The sequence below is a fragment of the Salvelinus namaycush genome, unplaced genomic scaffold, assembly GCF_016432855.1.
Source record: "Salvelinus namaycush isolate Seneca unplaced genomic scaffold, SaNama_1.0 Scaffold1594, whole genome shotgun sequence".
Taxonomy (NCBI): domain Eukaryota; kingdom Metazoa; phylum Chordata; class Actinopteri; order Salmoniformes; family Salmonidae; genus Salvelinus; species Salvelinus namaycush.
In genome coordinates this window covers 4,131-17,451 of record NW_024058335.1, presented here as the reverse complement: position 1 = coordinate 17,451, position 13,321 = coordinate 4,131, and the positions used below count along the sequence as shown (strand labels likewise).

General features: G+C 40.2%; 1 protein-coding gene across 1 annotated transcript; it reads right to left on the bottom strand.

The window, feature by feature from the left end:
- Positions 1–1,008: 1,008 nt before the first annotated feature.
- On the bottom strand, positions 1,009–6,470 carry LOC120037161 (very long-chain acyl-CoA synthetase-like; the record flags this gene model as incomplete). The annotated part of the gene is made up of 5 exons (XM_038983331.1): positions 1,009–1,597; positions 2,675–2,805; positions 5,096–5,193; positions 5,436–5,631; positions 6,380–6,470. Coding segments are annotated over 5 exons (693 nt in total), but the record flags the coding sequence as incomplete, so codon positions are not given.
- Positions 6,471–13,321: the final 6,851 nt, after the last annotated feature.

Genomic DNA, 13,321 nt, shown 5'->3' with positions numbered 1-13,321 from the left:
TCACTGTCTCTGTGTTTATGGCTGTGGGTTTTCCATTAGACCATGGCTTCATAAATACATCAACCAACATATCAGTTTTCATTCTTTTATTTCCTATTTCTGTAAAAGGGTTTCATTGTTGACTCATGTCTTCTACCGTACACCAGGGGGATTCAAATCCAACAGGGACGGACTACTGCTGGTTTTCTGTTACACCTGATCATTAATTGCACCCACCTGGTGATCCAGGTCTAAATTAATCACGGATATGAAAAATATAATTTTTTTTAAAGTAGTGAAACTGTCTTCGATGCCCAGATATGAATTTGAGGGTGGTACACATCCAATATCACTGCTCTGACCCCTGGTCAAGGTGTAGGTTCTACCTAGTCTATATAGATGTAATATCTGCTCTCTGACCCCTGGTCAAGGTGTAGGTTCTACCTAGTCTATATAGATGTAATATCTGCTCTCTGACCCCTGGTCAAGGTGTAGGTTCTACCTAGTCTATATAGATGTAATATCTGCTCTCTGACCCCTGGTCAAGGTGTAGGTTCTACCTAGTCTATATAGATGTAATATCTGCTCTCTGACCCCTGGTCAAGGTGTAGGTTCTACCTAGTCTATATAGATGTAATATCTGCTCTCTGACCCCTGGTCAAGGTGTAGGTTCTACCTAGTTACATAGATGTAATATCTGCTCTCTGACCCCTGGTCAAGGTGTAGGTTCTACCTAGTCTACATAGATGTAATATCTGCTCTCTGACCCCTGGTCAAGGTGTAGGCTCTGCCTAGTCTATATAGATGTAATATCTGCTCTCTGACCCCTGGTCAAGGTGTAGGTTCTACCTAGTCTATATAGATGTAATATCTGCTCTCTGACCCCTGGTCAAGGTCAATACTCTGGTCAATACTCCTCTCCTCTGTTTCAACAACAAAACAAAAACTATTACAGTCGCTGGGACGAAGAGTGACACTTTTTCCACAAAAGTTCACGAATATAAACACAAAAATATAAACACAATATGCAACAATTTCAATGATTTTATTGAGTTACAATTCTTATGAGGAAATCAGTCAATTGAAATAAATAAATTAGGCCCTAATCTATGGATTTCACATGACTGGGCAGGGGCGCAGCCATTGGTGGGCCTAGGAAGGCATAGGCCCACCCACTTGGGAGCCAGGCCCAGCCAATCAGAATTTATTTTTCAACACAAATGGGCTTTATTACAGACAGAAATACTCCTAAGTTTCATTAGCTATCCGGGTGGCTGGTTTCAGACGATCCCGCAGGTGAAGAATGAGGGCTGGCGTGGACTAAAACAGGGAGGGACTAAGTAATGCTCATTTCTGTTTTCCGTTGTAATATATTTTTAAAATGTTTTCCATTGCATGCCCTAATGAATAGGACCCAGGAGTATTATCACCACAGATCTGTTCACAGCTTGATGATGCCTGCCACTATGGAGCTGTAGACCTGGCCAGTCATTGGTGTGTAACTCTGATTTCTCTCCTGTAGGATGTACAGAGGGTCTGTGATGCTGGCCGGGTCGAAACCTTCCTCCACTAACCTCACCTTCATCTGCTTGAAGGTCCCCGTCACCTCCAACGCATTCTGGATGGGGGTGGAGAGACAGAGAGACACAGAAAGAAAGAAAGAAAGAAAGAAAGAAAGAAAGAAAGAAAGAAAGAAAGAAAGAAAGAAAGAAAGAGGGGGCGTAGAGAGACATACAGGCTTTTAGCTCAGTGGACTATTCACTATTCATCTCCAAGGATTTGTCTGCCATTGAAATCCTTGGGCGGTCCCGCCTAAGCGTTTCTTCTGGTCGAAACAGTAAAAATGTATTTTTAAATACCTTTTTGGGATGGAAAAACATTTCAGTGTAAACTTAAATGACTAAAATATATTTTTTAATAATATAATCTTTGAGAACCAAAATAAAAGCTAGACAGTCAGGGAGAATAGAATATTACAAAAACAATGAATTTAGCATTATAGATTAGTTTTATTTTTACATTTAAGCATTATTTAACGAGGCAAGTCAGTTAAGAACAAATTCTTATTTACAATGAGGGCCTACCCCGGCCAAACCCGGACAACACTGGGCCAATTGTGCGCCCCCCTATGAGACTCCCAATCACGGCCGGATGTGATACAGCCTGGATAGTATAGATTTTTTTTTTTTTAGGTTGAACAAAAGAACACAGCATTAAACATGGCTAAATGCCTAGAATTGCAGGAAATTAGCCTTAAAACTGCAAAAAACTTGTTTGAGCTCCATTGAGACATGTGTAGAATTGCAGGAAATTAGCCTTAAAACTGCAAAAAACTTGTTTCAGCTCCATTCAGACATGTGTAGAATTGTAGGAAATTTGCTTCAAAGCGCAAATATTTCTCTACATCACCAAGATGGGGGCCTCTAAAATTGTCTCTAAAATGCAGCCACACCGACGGGCTGATCGTGCTCCCTGCCACGTCCACCACTTAAGTCCATTTTTGATCCAGATAACCCCCTGATCTCATAACCACAAAAAGAGTCCACGCACTCCGATATGCTCCCACATGGCGTTTTTCAACCCGTAGGTTGAAACAAAAGCAAACATTTTTTGATTCTACTTTAAAATAAATAATAACATGAATTGTCTACAATTAATGATGTAATATAAGGAAGAAAGACTTTTGAATAGTTACCTGGATGCGTATGAAGCGGGGCCGTGCATACGCCGGTAGGTAGCTGGCTACGTGGCTGAACGTTTTGTTGCCATCAAACTGTTCTCCCCCCTTCACCGTGACGGCAGCCATTCCTATCCTCCCCTCGTTGCCTTGGAGACAGAATACAACAATCCCTCATTCCAACAACTAAACAATCAGAATGCATCATACTGTGACACGGAACCCAAACCGGCTGCACATGCGCAATTGTGCGCTATCGTGCATAAATTCATTTTGTCCCCCTACACCAAACGCGATCACGACACGCAGGTTAAAATATCAAAACAAACTCTGAACCAATGACATTAATTTTGGGACAGGTCGAAAAACATTAAACATGTATGGCAATTTAGCTAGTTAGCTTGCACTTGCTAGCTAATTTGTCCTATTTAGTTAGCTTGCTGTTGCTAGCTAATTTGTCCTGGGATATAAACATTGAGTTGTTATTTTACCTGAAATGCACAAGGTCCTCTACTTCGACAATTAATCCACACATAAAACGGCCAACCGAATCGTTTCTAGTCATCTCTCCTCCTTCCAGGCTTTTTCATCTTTGAACTTATATGGTGATCGGCATCTACACTTTCATAATATTACCACGACAACCGGCAAATCAGTTCGTCTTTCAATCACCCACGTGGGTATAACCAATGAGGAGATGGCACGTGGGTACCTGCTTCTATAAACCAATGAGGAGATGGGAGAGGCAGGACTTGCAGCACGATCTGCGTCAGAAATAGAAAGGACTTCTATTTTAGCCCTTGGCATCGCAGAAGCTCGTTGGCGCGCGGGAGCAGTGTGGGAGCAATAATTGAATAACATGGATTTCTAAATTTATTTTGCAACGCTCGCGCACGTGACGTGTCCTGACTGGTCAGCACGTGACACTTTCTGTAATTTAAAGTTCCAGTCCTTGAAAACTTGACATGCAAAACATTTTGGGACTGTATCAACTGTGGACTAATGAAAACAATACCAAAAGAGAGTTTTTAGGGGGGGAATTTTCCTTTCACTTTTAACAAGAAGTTAAGTTTCAAATGATGATCATGTGATGAGTGGAACTGTACTTTTTATACCAGCTCGCTTGCTGTGGGAAACATTGTTGTAGTTAATCTTTAGATCACTGGTTACTTTCTAGTGCTGAATGTGAAAAAGATGTTTGCAATGGAAAGCAATAGGTGAACATTTCAATTGGGAAATGCTTATAGTAATGGTTGTGTGTTTCTATTCTTATGATTGGGACCTATTGGTTAATTATGTCAGAGTGAATGGACTGCTTACCCTGTAAAACCCTCTACAGTCTAAGCCCTGTCTAAGCCGGGGGGGGGGGGGGGGGGGGGGGGGGGGGGGGGGGGGGGGTTCTACTAAGCTTTATGGAATTGTTTTAAGAAGGTCATACCGAGGATAATTTCAATATTTTATTTTGAATTTTAAGACCCCTTGAAGTATGAAAAAAAAGATAGAAAAAACTGATTTGATGTAAAAATGAATTTGTCCTTACTGCTATTAGCCCATAGAAACACATTGAATAACAAGTTTGTTCTGAAGTGCCTGTCCTATTGGTCTGACAAACACCGCTCTAGCTCAGTCACCTTTCACTGCAGATGCTGAAGTGCGACATCGGCGGATGTGGTGGATTGAGGCGCCAATGCAAGATATCTCTAGTTTAAACTGACAAGATTATTATGGGGATTATTGTACTACTTAATTTGATTTTAAGGTACAAATTAGGGTTCCCTGCTACTTGGATTAAGGTTAGATTTACCTGGTACTTGGATTAAGGTTAGGGTTAGATTTACCTGGTACTTGGATTAAGGTTAGGGTTAGATTTACATGGTACTTGGATTAAGATTTAATTTATCTGGTACTTGGATTAAGGTTACGGTTAGATTTATCTGGTACTTGGATTAAGGTTACGGTTAGATTTATCTGGTACTTGAATTAAAGTTAGGGTTAGATTTACCTGGTACTTGGATTAAGGTTAGGGTTATATTTACCTGGTACCTGGATTAAGGTTAGGGTTAGAATTACCTGGTACTTGGATTAAGGTTAGGGTTAGATTTACCTGGTACCTGGATTAAGGTTAGGGTTAGATTTACCTGGTACTTGGATTAAGGTTAGGGTTAGATTTACCTGGTACTTGGATTAAGGTTAGGGTTACATTTACCTGGTACTTGGATTAAGGTTAAGGTTAGATTTACCTGGTACTTGGATTAAGGTTAGATTTACCTGGTACTTGGATTAAGGTTAGGGTTAGATTTACCTGGTACTTGGATTAAGGTTAGGGTTAGATTTACCTGGTACTTGGATTAAGGTTAGGGTTAGATTTACCTGGTACTTGGAATTAAGGTTAGGGTTAGATTTACCTGGTACTTGGATTAAGGTTAGGGTTAGATTTACCTGGTACCTGAACACCGTAGACATTTGCCTCTTGGACAAAGTCTATCAGGTTGAGGATGTCAGCTACTTCAGTTGTGGCCACATTCTCTCCCTTCCACCTGTAGGGATCAAAACAACTAAATATAATATAATATATTATCTCCCTTCCTAGGGGTCAAAACAACTAAATATAATATAATATAATATATTCTCTCCCTTCCACCTGTAGGGGTCAATACAACTCAACTAAATATAATATATTCTCTCCCTTCCACCTGTAGGGGTCAATACAACTCAACTAAATATAATATAATATGGTTCCATATATTTGGAATGCCATACTGTAGGTCAGAATATGTACCTGAATGTATCTCCGACTCGATCCTGAAAGTAAATAAAGTTGTCCCGGCCTATCTTCAGCAGGTCTCCACTGTTAAAGTACAGATCTCCTTTCTGAAACACGTCTCTCAGTCTCTTCTTCTCTGTCTGCTGGCTGTTAGCGTATCCAACAAAAGGAGTGATGTTTGTGATCTTGGACACCAACAGTCCTGTCTCACCTTCAGGAAGACAAAACACACACACACACACACACACACACACACACACACACACACACACACACACACACACACACACACACACACACACACACACACACACACACACACACACACACACACACACACCATAATGTATACCCACACCAACAGTCCTGTCTCACCTTCAAGAAGACAAACACACACACACACACACACACACACACACACACACACACACACACACACACACACACACACACACACACACACACACACACACACACACACACACACACACACACACACACACACAATAATGTATACCCACACCAACAGTCCTGTCTCACCTTCAGGAAGACAAACACACACACACACCATAATGTATACCTACACCAACAGTCCTGTCTCACCTTCAGGAAGACAAACACACACACACACCATAATGTATACCTACACCAACAGTCCTGTCTCACCTTCAGGAAGACAAACACACACACACACACACACACACACACACACACACACACACACACACACACACACACACACACACACACACACACACACACACACACACACACACACACACACACACACACACACACACCATAATGTATACTCACACCAACACACACACATGAATAGCATAATGTACATTGAGATGTGTGTGATTTTCAGGTCATTATTGTACACCAGAATGTGTCCACAATAACCTCCCTGGTTAAATAAAGGCCTATACTAACACACCTATGAAAGAGCATCTCACCTTTAAGAGCTTCTACACACAGTCCGGTAGAGTCTCTGATTGGTTCATCTCTCTCTGTGTCGTATTTAATCAGAGCATAAGGAAACAGCTTCTATAAGAGACAGGAGAGACACCATGATCAGAACATAGTGAAACAGCTTCTATAAGAGAGACAGGAGAGACACTATGATCAGAACATAGTGAAACAGCTTCTATAAGAGAGACACCATGATCAGAACATAGTGAAACAGCTTCTATAAGAGAGACAGGAGAGACACCATGATCAGAACATAGTGAAACAGCTTCTATAAGAGAGACAGGAGAGACACCATGATCAGAACATAGTGAAACAGCTTCTATAAGAGAGACACCATGATCAGAACATAGTGAAACAGCTTCTATTAGAGAGCCACCATGATCAGAACATAGTGAAACAGCTTCTATAAGAGAGACAGGAGAGACACCATGATCAGAACATAGTGAAACAGCTTCTATAAGAGAGACAGGAGAGACACCATGATCAGAACATAGTGAAACAGCTTCTATAAGAGAGACACCATGATCAGAACATAGTGAAACAGCTTCTATAAGAGAGACAGGAGAGACACCATGATCAGAACATAGTGAAACAGCTTCTATAAGAGAGACACCATGATCAGAACATAGTGAAACAGCTTCTATTAGAGAGACAGGAGAGACACCATGATCAGAACATAGTGAAACAGCTTCTATAGGAGAGACAGGAGAGACACCATGATCAGAACATAGTGAAACAGCTTCTATAAGAGAGACACCATGATCAGAACATAGTGAAACAGCTTCTATAAGAGAGACAGGAGAGACACCATGATCAGAACATAGTGAAACAGCTTCTATAAGAGAGACACCATGATCAGAACATAGTGAAACAGCTTCTATAAGAGAGACAGGAGAGACACCATGATCAGAACATAGTGAAACAGCTTCTATAAGAGAGACAGGAGAGACACCATGATCAGAACATAGTGAAACAGCTTCTATAAGAGAGACAGGAGAGACACCATGATCAGAACATAGTGAAACAGCTTCTATAAGAGAGACAGGAGAGACACCATGATCAGAACATAGTGAAACAGCTTCTATAAGAGAGACAGGAGAGACACCATGATCAGAACATAGTGAAATAGCTTCTATAAGAGAGACACCATGATCAGAACATAGTGAAACAGCTTCTATAAGAGAGACACCATGATCAGAACATAGTGAAACAGCTTCTATAAGAGAGACAGGAGAGACACCATGATCAGGACATAGTGAAACAGCTTCTATAAGAGAGACACCATGATCAGAACATAGTGAAACAGCTTCTATAAGAGAGACAGGAGAGACACCATGATCAGAACATAGTGAAACAGCTTCTATAAGAGAGACAGGAGAGACACCATGATCAGGACATAGTGAAACAGCTTCTATAAGAGAGACAGGAGAGACACCATGATCAGAACATAGTGAAACAGCTTCTATAAGAGAGACAGGAGAGACACCATGATCAGAACATAGTGAAACAGCTTCTATAAGAGAGACAGGAGAGACACCATGATCAGGACATAGTGAAACAGCTTCTATAAGAGAGACACCATGATCAGAACATAGTGAAACAGCTTCTATAAGAGAGACAGGAGAGACACCATGATCAGGACATAGTGAAACAGCTTCTATAAGAGAGACACTATGATCAGAACATAGTGAAACAGCTTCTATAAGAGAGACACTATGATCAGAACATAGTGAAACAGCTTCTATAAGAGAGACAGGAGAAACACCATGATCAGAACATAGTGAAACAGCTTCTATAAGAGAGACACCATGATCAGAACATAGTGAAACAGCTTCTATAAGAGAGACACCATGATCAGAACATAGTGAAACAGCTTCTATGAGAGAGACACCATGATCAGAACATAGTGAAACAGCTTCTATAAGAGAGACACCATGATCAGAACATAGTGAAACAGCTTCTATAAGAGAGACACCATGATCAGAACATAGTGAAACAGCTTCTATAAGAGAGACACCATGATCAGAACATAGTGAAACAGCTTCTATAAGAGAGACACCATGATCAGAACATAGTGAAACAGCTTCTATAAGAGAGACACCATGATCAGAACATAGTGAAACAGCTTCTATAAGAGAGACAGGAGAGACACCATGATCAGAACATAGTGAAACAGCTTCTATAAGAGAGACAGGAGAGACACCATGATCAGAACATAGTGAAACAGCTTCTATAAGAGAGACAGGAGAGACACCATGATCAGAACATAGTGAAACAGCTTCTATAAGAGAGACACCATGATCAGAACATAGTGAAACAGCTTCTATAAGGAGACACCATGATCAGAACATAGTGAAACAGCTTCTATATAGAGAGACATATGATCAGAACATAGTGAAACAGCTTCTATAAGAGAGCCACCATGATCAGAACATAGTGAAACAGCTTCTATAGAGACAGGAGAGACACCATGATCAGAACATAGTGAAACAGCTTCTATAAGAGAGACACCATGATCAGAACATAGTGAAACAGCTTCTATAAGAGAGACAGGAGAGACACATGATCAGAACATAGTGAAACAGCTTCTATAAGAGAGACACCATGATCAGAACATAGTGAAACAGCTTCTATAAGAGAGACACCATGATCAGAACATAGTGAAACAGCTTTCTAAGAGAGACAGGAGAGACACCATGATCAGAACATAGTGAAACAGCTTCTAAGAGAGACAGGAGAGACACCATGATCAGAACATAGTGAAACAGCTTCTATAAGAGAGACACCATGATCAGAACATAGTGAAACAGCTTCTATAAGAGAGACACCATGATCAGAACATAGTGAAACAGCTTCTATAAGAGAGACACCATGATCAGAACATAGTGAAACAGCTTCTATAAGAGAGACACCATGATCAGAACATAGTGAAACAGCTTCTATAAGAGAGACAGGAGAGACACTATGATCAGAACATAGTGAAACAGCTTCTATAAGAGAGACACCATGATCAGAACATAGTGAAACAGCTTCTACAAGAGAGACAGGAGAGACACCATGATCAGAACATAGTGAAACAGCTTCTATAAGAGAGACACCATGATCAGAACATAGTGAAACAGCTTCTATAAGAGAGACAGGAGAGACACCATGATCAGAACATAGTGAAACAGCTTCTATAAGAGAGACACCATGATCAGAACATAGTGAAACAGCTTCTATAAGAGAGACACCATGATCAGAACATAGTGAAACAGCTTCTATAAGAGAGACACCATGATCAGAACATAGTGAAACAGCTTCTATAAGAGAGACACCATGATCAGAACATAGTGAAACAGCTTCTATAAGAGAGACAGGAGAGACACCATGATCAGAACATAGTGAAACAGCTTCTATAAGAGAGACACCATGATCAGAACATAGTGAAACAGCTTCTATAAGAGAGACACCATGATCAGAACATAGTGAAACAGCTTCTATAAGAGAGACATTATGATCAGAACATAGTGAAACAGCTTCTATAAGAGAGCCACCATGATCAGAACATAGTGAAACAGCTTCTATAAGAGAGACAGGAGAGACACCATGATCAGAACATAGTGAAACAGCTTCTATAAGAGAGACACCATGATCAGAACATAGTGAAACAGCTTCTATAAGACAGGAGAGACACCATGATCAGAACATAGTGAAACAGCTTCTATAAGAGAGACAGGAGAGACACCATGATCAGAACATAGTGAAACAGCTTCTATAAGAGAGACACCATGATCAGAACATAGTGAAACAGCTTCTATAAGAGAGACACCATGATCAGAACATAGTGAAACAGCTTCTATAAGAGAGACACCATGATCAGAACATAGTGAAACAGCTTCTATAAGAGAGACACCATGATCAGAACATAGTGAAACAGCTTCTATAAGAGAGACACCATGATCAGAACATAGTGAAACAGCTTCTATAAGAGAGACAGGAGAGACACTATGATCAGAACATAGTGAAACAGCTTCTATAAGAGAGACACCATGATCAGAACATAGTGAAACAGCTTCTATAAGAGAGACAGGAGAGACACCATGATCAGAACATAGTGAAACAGCTTCTATAAGAGAGACACCATGATCAGAACATAGTGAAACAGCTTCTATAAGAGAGACAGGAGAGACACCATGATCAGAACATAGTGAAACAGCTTCTATAAGAGAGACACCATGATCAGAACATAGTGAAACAGCTTCTATAAGAGAGACACCATGATCAGAACATAGTGAAACAGCTTCTATAAGAGAGACACCATGATCAGAACATAGTGAAACAGCTTCTATAAGAGAGACACCATGATCAGAACATAGTGAAACAGCTTCTATAAGAGAGACACCATGATCAGAACATAGTGAAACAGCTTCTATAAGAGAGACACTATGATCAGAACATAGTGAAACAGCTTCTATAAGAGAGACACCATGATCAGAACATAGTGAAACAGCTTCTATAAGAGAGACACCATGATCAGAACATAGTGAAACAGCTTCTATAAGAGAGACACCATGATCAGAACATAGTGAAACAGCTTCTATAAGAGAGACACCATGATCAGAACATAGTGAAACAGCTTCTATAAGAGAGACACCATGATCAGAACATAGTGAAACAGCTTCTATAAGAGAGACACCATGATCAGAACATAGTGAAACAGCTTCTATAAGAGAGACACCATGATCAGAACATAGTGAAACAGCTTCTATAAGAGAGACACCATGATCAGAACATAGTGAAACAGCTTCTATAAGAGAGACACCATGATCAGAACATAGTGAAACAGCTTCTATAAGAGAGACAGGAGAGACACCATGATCAGAACATAGTGAAACAGCTTCTATAAGAGAGACAGGAGAGACACCATGATCAGAACATAGTGAAACAGCTTCTATAAGAGAGACACCATGATCAGAACATAGTGAAACAGCTTCTATAAGAGAGACACCATGATCAGAACATAGTGAAACAGCTTCTATAAGAGAGACACCATGATCAGAACATAGTGAAACAGCTTCTATAAGAGAGACACCATGATCAGAACATAGTGAAACAGCTTCTATAAGAGAGACAGGAGAGACACTATGATCAGAACATAGTGAAACAGCTTCTATAAGAGAGACACCATGATCAGAACATAGTGAAACAGCTTCTATAAGAGAGACAGGAGAGACACCATGATCAGAACATAGTGAAACAGCTTCTATAAGAGAGACACCATGATCAGAACATAGTGAAACAGCTTCTATAAGAGACAGGAGAGACACCATGATCAGAACATAGTGAAACAGCTTCTATAAGAGAGACACCATGATCAGAACATAGTGAAACAGCTTCTATAAGAGAGACACCATGATCAGAACATAGTGAAACAGCTTCTATAAGAGAGACACCATGATCAGAACATAGTGAAACAGCTTCTATAAGAGAGACAGGAGAGACACCATGATCAGAACATAGTGAAACAGCTTCTATAAGAGAGACACTATGATCAGAACATAGTGAAACAGCTTCTATAAGAGAGACACCATGATCAGAACATAGTGAAACAGCTTCTATAAGAGAGACACCATGATCAGAACATAGTGAAACAGCTTCTATAAGAGAGACACCATGATCAGAACATAGTGAAACAGCTTCTATAAGAGAGACACCATGATCAGAACATAGTGAAACAGCTTCTATAAGAGAGACACCATGATCAGAACATAGTGAAACAGCTTCTATAAGAGAGACAGGAGAGACACCATGATCAGAACATAGTGAAACAGCTTCTATAAGAGAGACACCATGATCAGAACATAGTGAAACAGCTTCTATAAGAGAGACACCATGATCAGAACATAGTGAAACAGCTTCTATAAGAGAGACATTATGATCAGAACATAGTGAAACAGCTTCTATAAGAGAGCCACCATGATCAGAACATAGTGAAACAGCTTCTATAAGAGAGACAGGAGAGACACCATGATCAGAACATAGTGAAACAGCTTCTATAAGAGAGACACCATGATCAGAACATAGTGAAACAGCTTCTATAAGAGAGACAGGAGAGACACCATGATCAGAACATAGTGAAACAGCTTCTATAAGAGAGACAGGAGAGACACCATGATCAGAACATAGTGAAACAGCTTCTATAAGAGAGACACCATGATCAGAACATAGTGAAACAGCTTCTATAAGAGAGACACCATGATCAGAACATAGTGAAACAGCTTCTATAAGAGAGACACCATGATCAGAACATAGTGAAACAGCTTCTATAAGAGAGACACCATGATCAGAACATAGTGAAACAGCTTCTATAAGAGAGACACCATGATCAGAACATAGTGAAACAGCTTCTATAAGAGAGACACCATGATCAGAACATAGTGAAACAGCTTCTATAAGAGAGACAGGAGAGACACTATGATCAGAACATAGTGAAACAGCTTCTATAAGAGAGACACCATGATCAGAACATAGTGAAACAGCTTCTATAAGAGAGACAGGAGAGACACCATGATCAGAACATAGTGAAACAGCTTCTATAAGAGAGACACCATGATCAGAACATAGTGAAACAGCTTCTATAAGAGAGACAGGAGAGACACCATGATCAGAACATAGTGAAACAGCTTCTATAAGAGAGACACCATGATCAGAACATAGTGAAACAGCTTCTATAAGAGAGACACCATGATCAGAACATAGTGAAACAGCTTCTATAAGAGAGACACCATGATCAGAACATAGTGAAACAGCTTCTATAAGAGAGACACCATGATCAGAACATAGTGAAACAGCTTCTATAAGAGAGACAGGAGAGACACCATGATCAGAACATAGTGAAACAGCTTCTATAAGAGAGACACTATGATCAGAACATAGTGAAACAG